Source organism: Dama dama, chromosome 18, assembly GCF_033118175.1.
Source record: "Dama dama isolate Ldn47 chromosome 18, ASM3311817v1, whole genome shotgun sequence".
In the NCBI taxonomy this organism is placed as follows: domain Eukaryota; kingdom Metazoa; phylum Chordata; class Mammalia; order Artiodactyla; family Cervidae; genus Dama; species Dama dama.
In genome coordinates this window covers 58,203,360-58,225,218 of record NC_083698.1, presented here as the reverse complement: position 1 = coordinate 58,225,218, position 21,859 = coordinate 58,203,360, and the positions used below count along the sequence as shown (strand labels likewise).

The following is a 21,859-nucleotide window of genomic DNA, read 5'->3' as shown; positions in this document are numbered from 1 at the left end:
GTGTAGATGCCCCCACTGGATTGTCAGCTGCATGAGAGCGAGGCAGGGTCTGTCTTGTCCACTGTTGTTAATCAGGGTTGCCTGACATAGGTTTTCCAGGAGGATGAGTGAGTGAAAACAGCAAGCAACCCAAAGAGATAATGGATAAGAAAGATTCAGAGATAATGGATAAGAAAGATTCAGAGAAGGTACAGGGGGCCCAGGAGAGTTTCAGGAGAAAAGTTTCAAGGAGAGAGCAGACACCAGGTGCCCGTGATGGTAAGAGATGGAAAAAGAAATCAATGGAGAAAGCAGTGTTCGAGTCGGGGTGCAGTCAGGTCCTGGGGGAAGGGAATGTGATCAGTCATTCGAGCAAAGGTGGACTGTTTGGTCTTGGAAAAGAGGACTGGAAGATCTGAGTGGAAGGATAGTAAGGAGGGAGGGACAAATACAATTTGTCCCTTAGCATCCATGGGACATTGGTTCCAGGAAACCCCATGGATTTCAAAATTCAAGGGTGCTCAAATCTCTTATATTAAATGGCCTAGCACAATGGCTACAGTTGGTCATCGTATCCACAGATACTGGGATTCTCTCAGAGCACTCCTCCTCAAGTCTGGTCTGGAGATCTTAGATGTGAACCATGTGAAGTTGGCTGTGATGAAATCTTTATGAAAGTGGCATTCTTAGCTATTATACGCTAATTCAGGAGTTCTCAAAGTATGGGTCCCAGTCTGGCAACTCCCTCTCCTGGGAACTTGTTAGAAAGGCAAATTCATATTTAAGTAGAAGACCCTGGGGTAGCGCTCAGCAATCCATTTAAACAGCCCTCCAGATGATGCTCACTAAAGCTCGAGAACCACTGCCCTAACCCCAAAACTACAAGCAAGTGGTTGTTGGATATTAACTTGCTCCCCTGACATTTATGCAGGAGCCAGCAACAAAACAACTCCAAGAGCAGGGATGTCCGTTTTCTTACTGCCTTCTTTCTGGAAGAATTTTTGAAGTTGTCAGCTCAAAACTTGCTTTGGAATTCCCAGAGGTTGGGGAATTAGGCTGATAAGATAGAGGCCCCTGTCTTGCAGAGGCTTCTTCCCTGTTGCATGATCAGCAGTTTTTGCTGGGATTCCAGGCAGCTTTCCTGGCCTGACTCTGAGCACGAGTTTCTGAGCCAGCCAGTTAGAGAAGTGGGGGTGGGGAAGGGGAGCCTCCTGGGCCTCCCTGAATTTGCTATTTTAAATTGAAGACAGTGAAGGACCCCAGGGGTTACAGACTAGAGGATAAGGTTTCACACCAAGCAGCTGGAATTCATAGCCACAATGTCTGGGACCTGTAGCTTTGAAAACTTGGTGAGATGCTGTTGCTTAACAAAACCCAGCCTCAGCCCACTGGCCTCTATCCTCGCCAGGGCTCAGCACCATTCTGGGTCACCAAGCTCCTGCTGCACTTTGGGATTCCCCAGAGATGAGAGCTAGGCAGCCCTGATTACTGCTGTTACTTTCAAGAGGCTTGACTTAGCTGCAGCTTGCTGTGTGGATGCTCAGCAGCAAATGTTAATTGCTGGAGGTGTAGAGTGGATTTTTTCCTCTTTGTAACTCAGAGGGACAGATATCCAGACACCAGCCAGATTCCCACATATTTGAAGGTGACCCCACAAACCAGGGGTTGAGATCTCCCAGATGACCAAGCCTCTCAGCAAAGAGTAAGTGCCCATTTGCCCCTGCAGTGGGGTGCCTACTGGCATTCTGAAAGCCTGTGGACACGATGTTTTGGAGGCTTTGCTGCCTGGGATTTGTGTTCCAGTCTGTTCTGCATTGTTGAGCACGGTGTCATGGGTAGATTCTGAGGAGCTGGAACCTACCCTGTCCCCTGCTGGGACTATTCATGGAGGGAGGCGAGAGCAGGTAAGTACCTCCACTGTCCCTGGGACCTCCCTTTCCCCTCCGGGAAGAACTCTGGGCCTCCCTGCAGAGCACAGACTTGTGTCCAGCCTGAGTTCTTTCTCATTTTGCACACTTGTAAAGGTAAATCTTCCTCTGCTACCAAAATCACAGGAAAGATGGGAGCACTTGGTTCTGGTTCTAGTTTATTCATATAATTTTGAGAAAATGACTACATCCAAATACTTTCTTTTTTCTCTCTATGAGTGGGCTTTAGTCGTACTTTTTTCCCCACCAGTGGGCCTCTATGTAAAATGTTGGGGGCAAAATATTGAAAATAATTATTTATTAAGAGTATTTGGAAACCTAAAATTCCTGTACCGACTGCTCTAGTGTCTCCAGAGGAAAATATCCAGTTAACAAAGGAGAGGAAGGAGAGAGATGATTCCAGAACTTCAGTTAAGTGCCAGAGGTCTGAGTGCTCATTGTACAGGGCTGCTAAAGCTCTTGTGGGCCTTCCAGTGTCACTCATAGGTGCTGGAACACATTTCCCAGGACTGACACACGCCCCCCTGTCATTCACTAGTTCTGATGAAAGAAGAGTTGAAAATGGCCATTAAAATGGTGGTCAAATAAATGTAAATTTTAGTAGCATAACAGCACCTTTCCCACCTATTGGATGAGGGAGGATGTGCAGAAACTACCCAGCACAGGGGAGTGGGTTGTAGAACTACTGGTGGAAGTCTAAATCTGCCAAGCAATTTTGCAAAACTTATTTAAAATCTTAAAAATTCATATAGCCCTTGACCTCCTGGAAATTTTTTGTTTGAAACAAAGCTATGCAGAAAGTAGTATGTTCCAAGTTTTTCACCAAAATGATAATTAGAACAGTAAAAAATTAGAAACAGCCTTGATGTCCAACAAGGATTATTAAATTATAGCATTTATCTATATTTATATCTGTATCTATATGTATATCTTCATTACAGTTACATCAGCCAGTACTTAATAACATGGAATCATGTCAATTAATAAAAATGACAATAGTTTATAACTTAACAGTTTAAAAATAATAGAAATAACATTATGATTCCAGTTTTATAAATTATATGTTTTTAATTTTTTTTAAAGTCTAAAAGGATTTATATCAAAATGTTAATGGTAATTCCTAGGTTGCAGAACTATGGTTAATGTTTCCTTTCTCTCTCTTTCCTTTTTTTTTTAATTTTCTAAAATTTCTGCAATAAATATGGGCTTAGTAAATTATTTCTTTTAAAAAATAAAGAAAAGATTCCTATGAAATACGCCCTCATAATTTCTGCTTTAAACAACTTCCTGCCCAGAGCATCTAACTGGCTGGTTTGCATTACAAGAAGGAATAAACGTTTGCTTTTTACTGATTAATGGGGAAGGAGGCCGTTGCCTCTGACAAAACGCAGAGGTGAATTTCATCTGGCCTGAAAGGAAGAGAAGCCTTGGTAAGAGGTGAAAGTTCAGCACCGAAAGCCAGATGAAGAATTTTGGCTGGCGCATTAAGCTGGAATCACAGACCCTGTACTGTGTTAGATAACTTTCTGATTTCCAGTGTGTTCTGAAAGTGGAAATTTTTTTCTCTCGCACATTCAGTTAATGGTTCTTACTCTCTCCCAGAAAAATGAAACGAGTGACTGAATTCTTGAGACAGTGGCAGTGACAGTTGAAAGCAGCAGCAGTTCAGTCTCACTGGGCACAAGTGATGCTGCTTGTTCTCAGGGTTGGGTGATGGGGGAGGGGCCAAGAGCAGAGCCAGTCACATTTCCTTGTGAGGAACAGCTGGAGGGATCATTTATACTGAGAATTGTGTGAAAATATCACTCTTCTCGGCTGAAAATATGTGATCAAGTGTAAAGTTGGGCTTTAGAAATATTCATTTCATGGTAGCTTGACAGGCTTAGAATGGAAACATTAGATGGTTGAAGAGGAGAGGATGAGAGTGAATGGTGGTTTCATCCAGGTTCAGCTCAGTTCAGTCGCTCAGTTGTGTCTGACTCTCTGCGACCCCATGAACTGCAGCACGCCAGGCCTCCCTGTCCATCACCAACTCCCGGAGTCCAACCAAACTCATGTCCATCGAGTCAGTGATGCCATCCAACCATCTCATCCTCTGTCGTCCCCTCCTCCTCCTGCCCCCAATCCCTCCCAGCATCAGGGTCTTTTCCAATGAGTCAGCTCTTCGCATCAGGTGGCCAAAGTATTGGAGTTTCAGCTTCAGCATCAGTCCTTCCAATGAACACCCAGGACTGATCTCCTTTAGGATGGACTGGTTGGATCTTCTTGCAGTCCAAGGGACTCTCAAGAGTCTTCTCCAATACCATAGTTCAAAAGCATCAATTTTTCAGCGCTCAGCTTTCTTCACAGTCCCAACTCTCACATCCATAGATGACCACTGGAAAGACCATAGCCTTGACCAGATGGACCATTGTTAGCAAAGTAATGTCTCTGCTTTTTAATATGCTGTTTAGGTTGGTCATAACTTTCCTTCCAAGGAGTAAGCGTCTTTTAATTTCATGGCTGCAATCACCATCTGCAGTGATTTTGGTTAGGAAGGGCTGACAAAAGCATCAGAGAAAGCCCCAGACAAAGGCCCTGAAGGAGAAGCATTAATCTGGTCTGCAGTGGAGTTGGAGGCTGGGGTTTCACATTGGAACCTGGGGTCTGCAGGGAGTGGGTCAGTTGAAAGTGAGAAGAAGAATTATTTTGAGGCCAGCCTTTGTGTGAAATATCAGAAATCAAATCATTGGAGGGTAGCATTACTATGAAATGTATCAATAATATTTTATAACTGTATTTATATATATGCATGTATGGATTGGTAGATGGTTAGAAGGACAAATATGTGAGAAAACAAATATGGTAAAATGCTAACAGTTGTGGAATGTGGGTGGTAGGTGTGTGGGTGTTCACTGTACAGTTCTATAAACTTCACTGAAGGTTTTAAAAAAAAAAAATTAAAATATTGGGACCAGAAAGAGCAACTAGATGGCGAAACCTAAACTCATGACATTTATAGAAAAGATAGGTAACATGGAATTCCCATAGGAATCCCCAAATACAAAAACCTGGGATCTAAAAGAGCCCCAAACCCTTAGTTATTGACCCAAGAGTTAGTTGGCCAGCACACATTTAAAATGTGTGTGTATATGTGTGACCTCCAAATGTGTGTGTATATGTGTGAGGATTTGGTCCTCAGAGAGATCCTACAGTGCAAAAGATGAAAATGCCAGAAGGAAACCTAATGAATGGAAAGGGAAGATAGGAAAACATGACAAGATCACCCTGGAGACACCTCACATGGTTCTGGACCAGTAGCTAAGAGAAGACAACAGGAAAGTGGAAGTACAGAGGGAACAGGCTCAGCTACAGCCCACCTTTTGCCAGGTTAGGCCATGCAGGATGGGGACACAGTCCCCACTGTAGATATTTGATCTGGTGCGTTTGATCTGGTTGGTTCATATACCACACCCCTGATCCCACTGCCACCATGAAAGCCAAGGAATAAACAAAAAGGGTTCAGGAAAAACAGTTGGGGGAAGGTGGTGAAAAGGGTTTCTTCATCCAGGAAAAACTATCTTCAAATGATATTTGTAGCATCTTCTGATTGTATTAGCCAGATGTCTCCTTCTTGTGTAAACCTGTGTTGAAAAAAATTGAAGAGGAAGCCTCAAGTTCCAAGACTTCCCCAATTCACTTGGATCAGAGAGATGAATGGTAACAACTTGAAAGCCTCCTTGACTTAGGGATGTCTGGACCTGTGTTATCATAACCACTTGGATTAAGAATGATCAATAAGAACCTCATCTAAGGTCTAAGGCTTCATCTCTTAACAGTTAAATATGACACTGGGGAGGAAGTTTAGGATGAAATCAGGAGGTACCAGTTAGGGCCCTGAGCCAAGTTTGAATGACCACTTTGCTTTTGAGTAGTGAGAGTAAAGATTTTGTTTTGTTCATTGCTCTCTCTCTGGTGCCCAGAGTCATGCCTGGCATGTAGTGAGTGCTCAGTAAATATTTGTTGAATGACTTAGAGAAAAAGTGAGTCCTTTTATGTCATACGGACCTGGGCTCAATTCCCTCCATTTCTAGCTCTTGTGTGGACCTTGCACAAATCACTTTGAAGCTGCAAAATAGGAGTAGAAATTCCTGCCTCTTCAGTTGAGAATAAAATATCCCAAAGCCAAGAATAAGAAAGACTAATTTTGTAGCATCCAAATCAAATAGCCACTCCCTGAGTGCTCTTCAGTTTTGTGATCTGCAGTTTGTTACCACTGTGTCACGGAGGAGAAATTTTGAGGTATGAGTGAAATAGAAGAATAAAGCCTTAGCAGAGAACCTGACATCTGGAAAACACTCAATTAAAAGCATCTTCTTTTTCCCCTTCATTGGTCCTGTCCACATTTCAGTCTGTTCTTGTGTCTTTTCTTCCAAACTTCCCAGGGATAAAACTGCCCAGTCTACTGTAGTTTTCTCTCTCGCTGTTAAACCATGCCATTAACTTCCTAATGGGCTTCCTTATGGGGCCTCAGACCTTAGATTAGGCCAAATGTTTTAACCTTTTTAGAAGGTGGAATGAAGTGGGTAATTTGCTGCTGCAGAGGAGAAGTGTAGGTTGGAAAAGCCTTTCTCAGTCTCCACCAGGAGCCACCTTCCCCTCCACTGTCCGCCGTTAGGCCTGCTCATCTTCAGCCATTTTCAGTTAAAGTCATTCGCCTTTGGCAATTCCCGTGGTTTCTGCTTGAGGTGATTTCCAGAGGGCCCTGGCCTGATTCCACACAGAGGGGCTTCCTGAGAGTCAGGATCTGGGATGCCTGCCAAGTACTCAAGAGCCTGAAGGCGTGAAGCCCCCGAAGCTTGACTGAACCTGCCTCAGGAAAATGGGTTCCCTTTGGGGAACGTCTCCTCATGTGGAGGATCCAGAGCCCTGCAGTTTGAGGGGGAGCCTGTCTTCCTATCTGCTGAACAATCCAGTTGCTAAAAACAGGAGACCAGACATTGTCTTGCCCTTCAGAGATGCTATCTCTGGAAGCATTTGGCTGTTGCCGAAACCATCTTCCTGTTCATCAGAAAGACACAGGCTCCACCCTGGTTCCAGGTGCCCTGTGGCTTGCAGCTCCTCCTGATTTCTCCCTGATATACCCATGATGACACAGAAAAATAACAAAACTCACAAGTCAGCAAAAAAAAAAAAAAAAAAAGGGACTGACAAATGCCAGGATCTTGGAAGCGTCAACTGATGATGTCGAGAAGACAGAGCTGGGCCATGGGGCTCTGTCCAAGGTGTAGTTGATGGTGTGAAGATTCATGGAAAGGAACCCCCAACCCCCCTGCCCCGAGAAGAGTCAGAAAGTACTTTATACCTTCTCTTTTGTTTAGTTCCTGACTGATGTACTTGAAGTAAATTCTAACTGGTTCCCCCTACCCCCCTCCCCACACACTTTATTTTCCCTCCTCTCAGCTGCAGGCCTCAGATGTGGTCTTTTGTAAATTCATCTCTCTTTCTCTTTTTTTACCCCCTGTATCCAAGTAGAGAAAGAAAGCATGGGAATAAAACCAGACGGGGAATAGGGGAAACTGGCAGGATCTCAGTGCATTCTAGTAAGTATGTTTCCCCAAAACAAAGTGCTGTAAGGAGGGTGCCCTGGGAGCTGTGTATGTGGGAAAATAGAAAGCTTTCTGTCTTGAGTTAAGTCTCAGGGAAGGAAATGAACTTTGTTAGAGCAAGGGTTCTGAATCACTGGAAGCCATGTCTTTGCCCTGTCCTCTCCCACAGCGGATACAAGAAGGAGATCCATTCTTTATGCAGGTGGGCAGAAAATGGAACCGCTGCCAGTCTACTCATAACATCTGTTGAAATTTCATCACTAGTCTGGACAAACTTTTCCTTATTCAAGGATTAATGAAGACAAAAAAAAGGGCTTCTCTGGTGGCTCAGGGGTGAAGAATCCACCTGCCAATGCAGGCAATGAAGGAGACACAGGTTTGATTTTCTGGTTCAGGAACATCTCCAGGAGGAGGAAATGGTAACCTCCACTCTAGTATTCTTGCCTGGGAGGTCCCATGGACAGAGGAGCCTGGTGGCCTACAGTCCATGGGATCACAAAAAGTCAGACACAATTGAACAACTGAACATGCACGCAAAGACAAAAAAGACTGTGGGGAAAGTCCTCCAGGATAAGGTAAAGGTAATAGCTTCTAAAGACCCAGAAGCAGGTCTGTTTTTGGAAAAATTACCTACAGCAGGCTCAAGAAGAACATTTGGGGGAAATGTGTAGCATTCTCAGTATCTACAAAAAGACATGGCCTCCCTGTAGTAGGAGCAGAAAAATGTAAGGCAAAGATGGGTTGATATGAAAAGGCAACAAAAAGGAAAAAAAAAAGATACAGATTAAATGAAGAAAGGTTTTGAGGAAACAGAAATCCAGCTGCAAAACTAAGATCCAAATTTGCAGGAATATTAATATGTGAGAGGCTGAATAATGCCCCCCCAAAGATGTCCATATCTTAATCTGGAAATCTGTGAACACTATATGCAAAAACCGACTTTGCTGATGTGTTTAAGGTGAGGATCTTGAGAGATGGAGAGGTTATCCTGCATTATCCACATAGGTCCTAAATGCAGTCACAAGTGTTCTTATGAAAGATAGGCAGAGAGAAATTTGATGATAGAAGAGAAGGCAGTGTGACCATGGAGGCAGAGATTGGGACCGTGTGACCACAAGCCAAGGAATATCAGCTGCCACCAGAAACTGGAAGAGTCAGAGAACAAATTCTCCCCTGGATCCTCCCAAGGGAGTATGGTACGGCTGTTCTGACAACTTTATTTGGTCCGGTGACACTGATCTTAGCATTCAGGCCTCCAGAACTGAGAGAGAATAAATGTCTGTCATGGCAAGTCAACGAGTTTGTGATAATTTGCTAGGGCGGGCAGGGAAAGCTAATACAAATACTATGGAATATCAAATCAGTGATGTGGGTGAAGGGAAAAGAAACTTGAGAAACTATTCTGGAAAATAGAGGATAGAGAACAAGAGACAGGGTTTAGATACAGAAGATGGAACTGACAGCCCACATTCGGCTTATCGGTATTGGTGATTATTGGGGTTAGTGCCCTGGACAAACCTAGACAACATATTAAAAAGCAGAGACATTACTTTGCCATCAAAGGTCCATATAGTTAAAGCTATGGTTTTTCCAGTAGTCATATATGGATGTGAGAGTTGGACCATAAAGAAAGCTGAGCACCAAAGAATTGATGCTTTTGAACTGTGGTGTTGGAGAAGACTCTTGAGAGTCCCTTGGACTGCAAGGAGATCCAACCAGTCCATCTTAAAGGAAATCAGTCCTTAATATTCATTGGAAGGACTGATGCTGAAGCTGAAGCTCCAATACTTTGGCCACCTGATGCCAAAGAACTGACTCATTTGAAAAGACCCTGATATAGGGAAGTATTGAATGTGGGAGGAGAAGGGGATGACAGAGGATGAGATGGTTGGATGGCATCACAGACTCGATAGATATGAGTTTGAGCAAGCTCCAAGGGTTGATGATGGACAGGGAAGCCTGGTGTGCTGCAGTCCATGGGGTCACAAACAGTCAGACATGACTGAGCGACTGAACTGAACTGATCAGATACTTCCCTGAGCTAATGAGAGACTGTGTAAAGAGCTCACTAACCACATTCTAAACAAACTCAGGTGAAAGAGGCCCATATCTGGGCATACCCTGGGGCACATACAGAATACAAGAATAAAGAGGAGGAAAAAACACATCTCAGAAGTGCCCAAACAGAAGTATCATAAAAATCAAGATGACTTTAGATCTGTTCTCCATACCGAACCTGTCAGATTAGAATACCAGGGAGTTTTGGTGTTTTGTTTTTTTAAGTTTGGATATATTCACACCTATCTGGGTTGGGAATCTGAAACAGTAAAAGCTCTTCTGCTTATCAAGTAAGTTTGTGAACCATCTGTAAAGTTTTTTTGGGGGGGAGAGGGGGTTATGTTGTAGCCCAACTACTTTATACTTGCTGAGGTGTCGTCTGTGTATGTAGCCCATCAGAAAGACATTCTCAGACATGCAAGGGCTTAGGAAAATAAACATGTTCCTTTCTTTTAAATTTTAAAGATATGTTGCAGAAGCTGAAGTGGTAAGGAAGAATAGAGCTCAAGAATAGGTCGCATAGGCACTGTAATCAGTAAACCTACAGAGCAGTTTAAATTATTATTTTAAGTCTGGTTATCCAGCAAATACAAATGTCAGAAATTGTTCTTAAGATAAACTGTAGAATGGAAAGTCAACATTGTGCCTGTGTTCTGGCTAAACCCTAGAGTGTTGTTAACAGAAATAAACAAGGGAAGAGGAGGTAAAGGTTTGTTGTGTTATTTATGTGAAATAAGTTTGTACCAAAAAAAAAAGTTATTTCCTGTATTATTTTAATCTTTAGAGAATTGTTAATGGCTAAAGAAAGATTCTGAATAGTATTGGTACCAGTAACTGCCATTTACTCTGGTAAAAGGAGATTTTTACCAGGTCTTTACCTTTTACTAGTACAAGGGGGTTTGCTCTGAGCTAAGCAGCATGCTAACAACTCTGCCTTCATCATCTCTGCTCAAGGCCACAGCTGCGGTTGCCAGGCCCTTTCCCTCCCACCCACCGTTCTTAAGGTTCCTAAGATCCTGAACCAGTAGGTGGTGCCGCTTGAACCCCAGGCTGGCTGATCCCAGAGCTCTTCTCTGTCCCTGTGCTAAGATGAAAAACTTACAGGTAAATCCTGGAAGATTCAGAAACAACTGGGACATCTCAAACATTGGAGACAGAGAAACAGAACTCATCATAAAGTAGACCAAAAAGAGCACTGATAAGCACTTAAAAGCAGAAAAGGCACAGAGTACTTTCTTCAACCACAGTGCACTAGAATTATAGAAAACACAAAATTATAAACTTTGAAGCCCAAATACTTAAGAGATTAAATAAAAAGCATAATCCAAGCACTATGGAGTACATAAGAGACCAAAGCAGACTAGACAGAAAGTAACAAGAAGGCTCCATAACCCGATTTGAAACAAGGACAAATATTTACCTGTAGAAAAATTCATGGCTTTATATATACAAGATCTAGATCAATGAATATTTAACTCAAGAAGGCAAATAGAGAAACTAAAGAAAACAATGGAAGTCAGAGAAAGAAATCAATAAAGATAAATATTGACCTTAATTAATTAGAAAAAGATTGTTAGGCTTGATAAATCCTGTTGCTGATTTTCTCAGAAGACCAACAAAATAGACTGATTTCTCAGAAATCTTAATTTTTTAATTGAGAAAAAATATCTAGACACGTTAATGAGGAAGGAGGCCTGACCACAGAATCAGAAGTTGTTTTTAAGTTAAAAATGATTACTAGTGCAATTCTGGGCTTAAAATTTGAAATGGATTAGACAGTCTTCCAAGAAATGGATTAGACAGTCTTCCAAGAAATGGAACTTATTGTAATTGATACAAGCAGTTGAAAACCTGAATAGAACAAAAACCACAGGAAGATCATCAGAGAAGTTTCCTGCCCACTGTTTTACAGACTAGTTCTTGCAAACTTGCCAAGAAGAGTTACCCAAGCTAAATTCCACATAGACTGTTCTCGTCCTAATGTGCCGATTCAGGACTTGACTTTGGAGGGGAAGGGTGGGATGCAAGCATGTTTGGCTGTGATGGGGTTGAAAGGTCCCATGTGAGAAGAACCCCGCCGTCCCTGGGAGCTGGTTCTCTCTTCCCAAGTACATGCCCACTTGCATCCAGAGGCTGATGACCATTGTGTTCTCAACCCTCAGCCAGTTGGTGGAAAATAATAAAGCATTAGGGAAAATGAGTCTGAACCTAACACCCACGGCAACTTCTAAAATTTGGTGATCAAAAGAGGGAACTCTTCCTTACTTTGCTCAGGGGAAGACAATGGAGAGCTTTCCTTGAAAGGAAAGTGTTCAGACAACTGGATTGATATGCTTTCTGAATTTGACTTTTGTGAAGTTTCATAAGTGCCCCCACCCCATCCTACATGGGACACATGAGTAGAGAGCAGCCAGTTCCTGGGACCAACGGCCCTGCTTACAGTTCTGCCCTTCTCTCCATCCTCTCCTCCTGGGACTCCTCTTCCTTGCTGGAAGACTGCCTGTCTCCACCCCACTAGTTTATTCTGCTGTGGCCAAGACTCTGGCTTCCTGCTGAAGGTGTGCATGGAAACCCTGCTGTCCTCAGTGGCCTGGCTGCCAGGCCCGGGGACAGTTTGGGCTGCTGCAGTGGCACAGAACTTGCATTCCCAGGAATTGCACACTCCTTCCCTTTTTTCATGCCCAAGAGGTTGTGGAAATATTGTACTACCAAAAAACAAAACAAAACCACCCTGGCATTGTTTAGGACTCTTTTGATATTTAGTGTGTTAGTCATTCAGTTGTGTCTGACTCTTTGCGAGCCTAGCAGGCTCCTCTATCCATGGAACTCTCCAGGCAAGAATACTGGAGTGGGTAGCCATTCTCTTCTCCAGGGGATCTTCCTGACCCAGGGATCGAACCAGGATCTCCTGTATTGCAGGCAGATTCTTTATCATCTGGGCCACCAGGGAAGCCCCTTTCTGACCTTTATGATTCCCCCGAATTATACAAATGGTGATTATGCTCTGAAAGAAAATCTGAGCCTTGTGATGATACCTATGGTGGAGGGGGATTATGATACCACAGGGGAGGGGTGGTGAAAGCAAGAGAGAAGGAGGGAGAGGGAGAGAAGGAAAGAAGCCGTGAGAGGGGTCATGTCTGCACTTTGTTATATATTTATATATATATTTAGATGGCTCAGATGGTAAAGAATCTGCCTGCAGTGCAGGAGTCCTGAGTTTGATCCCTGGGTCTGGAAGATCCTCTAGAGAAGGACGTGGAAACCCAGTCCAGTATTCTTGCCTGGAGAATTCCATGGGCAGAGAAGCCTAATGGGCTACAGTCCATGGGTTGCAAAGAGTCAGACATGATTGAGTGACTATCACTTTTTTCCCCATATTTATATTTATATATAATTATAAAACTAAGATCATGGCATCTGGTCCCATCACTCATAGCAAATAGATGGGGAAACAGTGGCAGACTATTTTTTTTTTTTTTTGGCTCCAAAATCACTGCAGATGGTGACTGCAGCCATGAAATTTAAAGATGCTTGCTCCTTGGAAGAAAAGTTATGACCAACCTAGACAGCATATTAAAAAGCAGAGACATTACTTTGCCAACAAAGGTCCGTATAGTCAAAGCTATGGTTTTTCCAGTAGTCATGTATGGGTGTGAGAGTTGGACTATAAAGAAAGCTGAGCACCAAAAAACTGATGCTTTTGAACTGTGGTGTTGGAGAAGACTCTTGAGAGTCCCTTGGACTGCAAGGAGATCCAACCAGTCCATCCTAAAGGAAATCAGTTCTGAATATTCATTGGAAGGACTGATGCTGAAGCTGAAACTCCAATACTTTGGCCACCTGATGCCAAAGAACTGACTCATTTGAAAAGATCCTGATACAGGGAAATATTGAATGTGGGAGGAGAAGGGGATGACAGAGGATGAGATGGTTGGATGGCATCACCGACTCAATGGACATGAGTTTGAGCAAGCTCCAGAAGTTGGTGATGGACAGGGAGGCCTGGCATGCCGCAGTCCATGGGGTCTCAAAGAGTTGGACACAACTGAGCGACTGAACTAAACTGATATTTATTTATTATTATAATAATTATGTGCACTTAATAAGGTGAGGAATTCTTGGCTTACCTTCTGCCCCTGCGGCAAATTGTGCTGGGGACCTACCACCCTACCTCTTCTACCTGGAATTCAATCTCACTGTTTCCCCTTCTTCGCCTCCCATCCATCCATTCCTCACCCCGTGAAACCTGGTTGTCTGTACCACTTCCTGAAAGCTCTCTCTTCCAGAGCGCCAGCCCAGCTCCCCTGGCTTTCTCAGAGTCAGAGCCAGCGCCCCCACCTTTGTGTGTAGCGCTGTCCCCTTGGCTCTTGGGCCTCGTGCTCTGGGTTTTCCTTCACCTTCTTGGCAGTTCCTTCTCTGTCCCCCCAACAGGCCCTGCTCCTCTGCCTGCCTCTTATGTGGTGATGGTCCTTGGGCTCTGTCCCTCTGCACAGCCCCCGGGTGGCCTCACTCCTCAGTCACCATCCTCATGCACCTGTTGTCCACTGCAGAGCCTGGAACTTGCGGAGGGACAGTCAGCTGCTGTTCATACCCCACTGAGAGTTCCCACAGGCCCCAGCGTCAGCGTGTCCAGGACCTGACTCATTGTCTTCAGGCCACATAGCTGGTCCTTCCAGCCCCCATTTTCACAGGCTGGGAGCCAAGGGGATGTTTCTGTCTCACACCCCTCACAGCTGCTTCTTCATCAGGTCCTGCCAGCTGCTGATCTGTTTGGAAATAGCCCAGTGCCTTTTCCCCACACCAGCCTCCTTCATCTCTTCCTAGGTCTCGCTGCCTCCAGTCTTGTCCTCCATCCCACTTCACCCCCATGGGTTCTCCACATCAGAGCCATTTTATACATTTATTAGGCATCTCCTGTGTCCTGGGTCCTCTGCCACACCACAGCCCTAAGTGGTCTGGCCACTCCTTGCCCCCCAAGTACAGGCCAAGCTCCTTAATGTGGCTTAACAAGCCTTCTCAGAGGCCTGGCCCTGCTTGTTTCTGCAGAAGACTCTGAGCACGTGTGCCACACCCCGGACACCCCATGTCCCCTGGTCATTCTGCGGTCCCTTTGGGGGCGGTGCCTCACCTCCCACCTTGTGCTATTCCTGCCACCCCACCTCTCTGCCTTGCAAGCCCGCAAGTGTCAGCCTAGGAGTCACTTCCCAGGAAGCCTCCCAGCTCTGTGTTACTACGTTCTTCCAAAGGGCTTCATAGCAGCTGAGTGTGCCTCTAGAGAGCGCTCTTCACCTGGCTGATGCATTTACCTGGTTCCTCTGTTAAACTTAGAAGTTTGAAGGCAAAGGCAACGTTGTATCATTGTACATCATTGTTTGCTCTGCATCCAGTAGTGCCTGGTATATAATACTTACCACTTAAATACTTTATCTGGGCAGTGAATGCTGGCTCCATTGTATTACACCCTTTCTGCATTTATTGAAACCTACTATATCTCATGCACTAAGCTATGGCACTTAATAAATGCAGTGGAAACTCAAAGTGTCAGAATCCTCAGAGAAAGCAGGCTAGAGTGAATTCTTGACTCTGGTGCCACGTGAGTCATAATCTGTTCTAGAAGCGAGAGTTTTTGTATAGTTGGGAGTTTATTCTTTTAAGTGCTTTTGTGCATCCACATAGTTACCTTTTATCTGCCTTTACAGGGGTCGCTGAGGTTCATCCAGCCTGCCACCCTAAGCAACAGGGTGCCTCCATCTTCTCTTTAACTTTGCTTCTTCTTTTCTTTGCTGTCAGTGTCTACCTGACTCGTTTCCCTTCACCACTTCAAATTCCATTACAGACCTCACTGTGCCAGCCACTAATGAGCTGAATAAGACATCTGCCCTCAAGTGCTTTGCTTCCTTGTTGCTTACTTAGCAAACATTAATTGCATGCATTCTAGGTCCTTCTAAGTGTTGCCCATCTTGACTTCAGAACATGTCCTTGAAATGGCCAGTTTTCCAAATAAATCATGGCTGTCAGCTGCTTTTGTGTGACTTGCCTCTCTTCTCAAAGTCAAGTGTGAAAAAGAAAATTGTAGCTTCTATCTGGTGGGAGCTCTGCTGTTTTCAGAGGATGCTGACCCAGCACCAGGTCACCCCACAGTCATGCCCTGTTTAGCCCAGCTCTGCTGGTCCACGTTGGAACCTGGAGAGCCTCAGAGAGACATGCTTCCCATAGCTTGTGCCCCAGCAGCATCCTAGCCCCTTTGAGGTCAGAAACAATAATGCATTCATCTTTGGTTTCCTGGTGCCGATGTATGTTTGTGGAATTAGCAAAAGGGTGGAAAGAGGGCAGGAAGGAGAGAGACATGGAAAAAGGGAGGGAGAGAAGGGGGGTGAAACTGAAATTGAGAGATGAGATTTCTTCCAGGGTAAGAAGTTAGAGGTGTCAAATGGAGGATTTGGTCAACTGGTCCATTGCTGCTTCGTGTGTGTGAAATTTCCTCCCAGGGAGTATCTGATGTGCTGGAAGAATCTGATACCATAAACCCTGAAACAAATACTCCAAACCTGGAGAGTTTCCAGTAAGGTGAGAACTAACAGTAGGATAGTTATGTAACGGGAAAAATCTTGAAACTCCTGAAGATTACAACTCTAATGAGGAAAAAACCCGAGCTTTCTGAAGAAATCCACTGTTATGAGCAGCTGTAGCAGTAACTTCTGATTAACATGTATTGTTTCCATTATGAACCTCAAACCATCTAGATTTGAGTGTCCTGTTATCTTTTCTCCACCTGCCCCTAAAGCAAGCTCGTTTGTGTTGCTGGGTTTTAGTAGTGTGAAAAGGTCTTTATTTTTTTCTGCTCCCATTCAATACGCAAATCCTATTTGGTATTGATTTTAGAGCAGAAGTTAAATTGGTTTCATCTCACATGCCAACTTCACTGGATTGGCTGTGGCTTACTGGAGTGTTCAGAAGGGTTCGGAAGCTGTATATAAGCTAGAGGGGGAAGTTTCATGCAAAGAGGTGAAGAGGGTTGGAGAGTGTGCTTGCCAAATATTTGCTATCCCTGTTCAAGAGGAAAGTAACCTGGTGAAAGCAGGGAATAGCATCCTTCGGATTTTGACTCTGAAAAGAGTCAACAGAAATTGTTTTAATTTCATCTTCACTCAAAGCCTGAGACTGTTGGTTTTCAGATCATGTTCTACAGTGGTTTGAATATAGTATCTTTATGAATAGGGAGAAAAACAGAGTTGAGTATATTAACAGTGTTTACATCTTTTTCTCTAACCTGTTGATATCGGATCCTAAATTGGACTTCATGACTGTAGAGAAGGGCAGCAACAAGAGACTGTTTTAGAAGTTCCTCCAAAATAAATATTTTCCAGCAGTTATTTCAGAAGCAATTTAAGCTTCTGAAACTTGAGTTACAGCTGGACTCTCCTTAGCCTGTAACTTGCTGTCCATGTTGATAACCTGGAATCTAGAGGTGTGCATTGGGAATTAGAGGGTGCTGAGGAGTGGCTGGTAGCTTTGACCTGCCACCAGACAGAGCAGGCATTTCTACAAATGTGTGTAGCACTGTCCACCCCGAGGAAAACACAAAACACACAGAGCCATCTCATTGGAGGCCTTCCTTTTCAGATGGGGAAACTGAGGCTTGACCAGTGATTTTAGCTGTCCATACCAATAGCGACTTGGTCTGTAAGCCCCTGGGCCCTCATAGGCGGCCAGTAAATAAATATTCCTGGGTGTCCTTCATGTCAGTTATGGACACCGCAGATGTAGTGAGAAGACCCTTGAGCCCCCGGCCTCAAAGAGCTTTCCTGCTAGTGAGAGGAAACAGACAAAAGCAACCTGACAAATAAATGCTTTAGGCTTCCCAGACGGCTCAGTGGTAAAAACCCGCCTGCGAATGCAGGAGACTCGGGTTGGATTGCTGAGTCGGGAAGATCCCTTTGAGGAGGAAGTGGCAACCTGCTCCAGTATTCTTGCCTGGGAAATCCCTTATACAGGGGAACCTGGTGGGCTACAACCCATAGGGTCACAAAAGAGTCAGACATGATTTAGGGACTAAACGACAACAACCAGTAAGCGCACATAAAAAAAAAAAAAACATCCAAGGTGACCAGGAATGCTGCTTGGAGAAGTTAACATTTGCACTTAGCCTGGAATGATGTAATTAAATGTAATTGGTGTTGTCAAGGTCTTGGGGAAGACTTTTCCATGCCAGAGAAACAGCAAAAGCAAACACATCCAAGAGATGAAGGAAACTCAGTGACTGGAGCAGAGGGAATGCACAGGGTCTTGTCCCTTAGGCCTGATGTCTGCTAAATTATTGGTGGTGGTGGTGGTTTCTTGTAGGCCTTTAACACTTTTATTGCACTTGCTGAACTTGCTTTTAAGTAAACCTTTGCATTTGGTTGGGCAGTGCCTGCCTATCTGTATAGAAAGATTATTAGAATTCTATAGATTGAGGTGAAACTTGTTACGGGAATAACTTCCTTTGAGGGAGGTGTGTGGTATAGGTGGGGCCCATTTCTGCTCTGGGGAGCTTGTGCAGGTTGGTAGGGGTGCAGTGACCAGTGACCACAAGCAGATTAGCTGAGTGGGGAGGGAGCAGAATGACACCATGGAGAGCTGACCTGCCCCCTAAACGATCTCACCAAGCTCCCACCTCCTCTTGTGTGCTGGGCAGTCCTGCCCTGGCTGCCTGCTCATTGTGTCCCAGGACACTTTAAAAGCAACTTATCACAGAAGGGACTTGCTCCCACACATCTGAACTCCCTCATCTCAGCTGCTGGCTGAAGTCTGGGCTCTGGCTGCTGAACTGGAAACTGGCGAGTTGTATACACTCCAAGCCCTTTCTCCTCCTTGGTGCCTCTGTCCTTGGTTGCCTTTCTCCCCAGTCCCCTCCCCTGGCATGGCTAACCTGGTCCCTCCTAGAGGAAGCCACCTCTGCCCTCGGCTGGGCTGGGCTCCTCTCCGCTCCCCAGCCAGTCCCCTTGGCACCCTGCTGGTCCTTTCCCTCAGTGTGGCCTCTGGGAGGCTGTGAACTCCTTGTGGGCAGGGAGCAGGTCATAGTCATCAGGTGCTCTTGGCTTCCTGCACCCAGTAGGGCTCCATCCATATGCAGTAACAAATGAGCGGCTTAGCAGGCCGTCTTCATAAGGAGTGATTTTAGCTATTTGTTCTCACCAGAGGGACATCAAGGGAAGATTAGTGCTGAACGTGGGTAACTGTTTTCTTCTTTATATTCCTCTGAATTTATTAAAGTTGCTTATGTAAGCAACTATCAATTACTTTTAGAAATTTTTGTGGGGAAATGTATGCAACATAAAATTTACTGTTTCAACCATTAATAAGTGTACATTTCACTGACATTAAGCGCATTCAGTTTGTGTGCAACCGTCACCAGCATCTCCAGAACATTTTCCCAAACAGAAACTCCATACCCAATAAGTAATAACTCCCCATTCCTCCCTCCCCCAGCCCTTGGCAACCACCAATCTACTTTCAGTCTCTTTGGGTGTGACAAGTCTGGGGACTTCATGTAAGAAGAATCATACAGTATTTGTCCTCTTGTGTCTGGCTTATTTCACTGAGCATGATGTCTTCAAGTTTCCTCTATGTTGTAGCAAGCGCCAGAATTTCCTTCTCTTAAGGCTGAATAATATTTTATCATATGTATGTACTGTATTTTGTTTATCCGTTTATCCACTGATGTACATTTAAGTTGTTTTCACCTTTTGGCTATTGTGAATCATGCTACTGTGAACGTGGGTGTGCAAATATCTGAGTCAACTCTTTTGGGTATATGCCAAGAAGTGGAATTGCTGGATTATATGGTAAAATCATTTTTGCAATTTAGAAACATTTTAGATGGTTCTGAAATGGTCATTTCAGCTGAAACGAAAGGTCACCTTCAGACTGGGGGTGGTATAGAAATGCAGGCTGAAATTTCAGACCTTTGTTTTCATGACTTGTCTCATGCTTGGTGACGTGAAATGTTTTGTTTTCAAGTGTGGTTTTATTTTTTTTCTTACAGCATCAAGCTGCTAGCTGTGCAAGAACTACTTGACAGAGAGGCCCTGGAAAAGGTAAATATTTTATTCTTCCTACCCCAGATTCACAAACTTAGAGCAGAGTGCCACACACAGGAAAAAATCAACTCTCTATTGCCAGAGACAGCATTTGCAACAAAGTTGGTCTGTTATTTTGTATTCGTAACAGTCAGTGAACCATGCAGATTTTTAATCAGAATGCCCCCATATTGCTCATAGGCCATTAAGGCTTGCAAACTCTCTCTTGCTTGGCTTTTTCAGAGCTGAGTGAAAGCAGAGGCTCGCCTTGCTGTGGGCCAGGCTCTGGAGCAGGCTTTCTGTGCCTGGAAACACCACACACGCGATGCTGCCGGCATGCCAGATTCTGTACCTCCCTCCATCTCTGCTTGTGTGTGTTCTTGTCCGAGCTTGTGAATGCTAAAATTGAGGCAGTGAGGTTAGGGAACTTGCTCTAATTAGGAAAATTAGCTAAGTGGCAGAGTAAGGATTTGAGCCCCATAGTTTTATTTCTAAAACCAGTGTTTTTTTTTCTGTTGAATAGTCAAGTTCATGAGTTTGAACTCCTTTGGGGGCTACTTCTGCGGTTTGGGAAACTCCATCCTACACGTGCCCTGCAAGGAACTAGTCAATGTCTTAGTTCTCCACGTTCCACTCAGCTGGGGACCTTTTGCCAGTTGTGGGTTCAATCCGTGTGCTGGGTGGCCCAGGTGGCACCCCGTGGGCCTCCCACGCAGTTCCCCTGGGTGGCTCAGGGCTCTTGCTGAGTATGTGGCCATGGTCACTAATTAGACTCTCTAAGGGTAATGAAAAAGAAAATGGTTAGCGAGATAAGCACCCAAATGATATTATTCATATAATTTAAAATATTTGAGTAGTGGTCAGTCCTGGTTGTCATTAAAGCAAAGTCTTTAAGCACCAGGAAGTGATGTGTGGGGAGGGAGGTATCTATCTGAACTCTGGCTCTGAATTTCACGTCCCTCCAGCCTTATTTGTATCACAGATGGAACAAGGGTGGTGCTGCCTGCCTGACCTCAGAAAGATGACATGAGAACCAAATGAGTTAGTGCGGCGGAAGGGCTTCCTAAGTGCCAAAGTTCTCGACTCATGAATTCTTAACTACTCCTATCAATTCTTAATCCAGCCTTTAAAACATACTAGGTGTACATGAAGATTCTTCCTATGTTCTTGAAACTTTAAAAAAGTTACCCCTCCAGAAACAATTTTCTTCTCAGTATTCACTACAGGTATTTGTTTACTCTTCAATTAAAAAAAAATTAGACAAAACTGGTAAACACATGGCGACCATGTGCTAAGGGGTATCAGCACAGTAGAAGCACAGGCACCAAAAAATACCTATAGCTCTTTAGAGTTGTGTTAATACCCTTTGTGGAGAGGCTCCACAGCCAAGCCGCTGTGGGATACTAACAGCTTGTGGAGTCCAGCAGAAAGGGAGCTACCGTGGAGCAGGCTCCCCGTGGAGTGGGCATCCTTACTCTGCCACTTAGCTAATTTTCCTAGTTAGAGCAATTTCCCTAACCTCACTGCCTCAATTTTAGCATCTACAAGCTTGGACAAGAGCACACACAAGCAATAGTGTGGGGTTCAGACAGCAGGGCCCAGAGCCACCTCGTCCTCAAGCGGGTTATCTTTAGTTATCAGCCTTCTCTGTGGTTTACTTTCCCAGTCTGTTAAGTGGGACTCTTTATAACCCAAAATTCACAGAAGATTTGAGAAGATTAAGTAGACAGCCTATGTAAAGGACTTAACACCATACCTGGTGCTCAGTGGTCCTGCAGAGTCAGCTACTGCCCGTGTTTTTTTCCCTTCCTCTTCCTCCTCCCTCCCTCCCTCTTTCTCACCATGTCTGATGATGGTTTTGTACTGTTGCCCTATCTCCATAAATGAACAGTAGAAAAACCAATAAAGTAGTTTAAATATGCACAGGGGCCAGCTAGAAGTCAAGGTCACTCAGTTTCCTTCTTCCCTCTTTCATTTGTGTGTTCATTCATTCATTCACACTACAGGCTTTTGTTGAGCTTTCAGTATGCAGGCAAGTAGCAAACATTTCTAGAAAAGCCCAGAAGTGATCAGTAGACTTGAGCTTGGCAGCCAGTTGTATTTTGAGTGACACGTGGCTTATACCTGGCTTAGTGCTATTTTTTGCACTTTGGTTCAGTTCATGTTAGAATAAGATACATTCCCTAAAGAGCCTATGAATTACAGATTCTCACCTACCCAGACAAATTAAAGAATCACCAAGGAA

The 21,859-nt window shown here is 44.3% G+C and overlaps 1 protein-coding gene across 5 annotated transcripts in view; it reads left to right on the top strand.

Moving 5' to 3' along the window:
- Positions 1 to 21,859, top strand: part of EEPD1 (endonuclease/exonuclease/phosphatase family domain containing 1) — a 125,237-nt gene that overhangs the window by 62,693 nt on the left and 40,685 nt on the right. For all 5 annotated transcript variants that reach the window (XR_009696681.1, XR_009696680.1, XM_061165375.1 and 2 more), the window contains exon 3: positions 19,581 to 19,632. Coding sequence is in view for 3 of the 5 variants with exons in the window: in XM_061165375.1 (XP_061021358.1) it covers positions 19,581 to 19,632 (52 nt within the window). In the remaining 2 variants the exon portion in view is untranslated. The remainder of the gene's footprint in view (positions 1 to 19,580; positions 19,633 to 21,859) is intronic.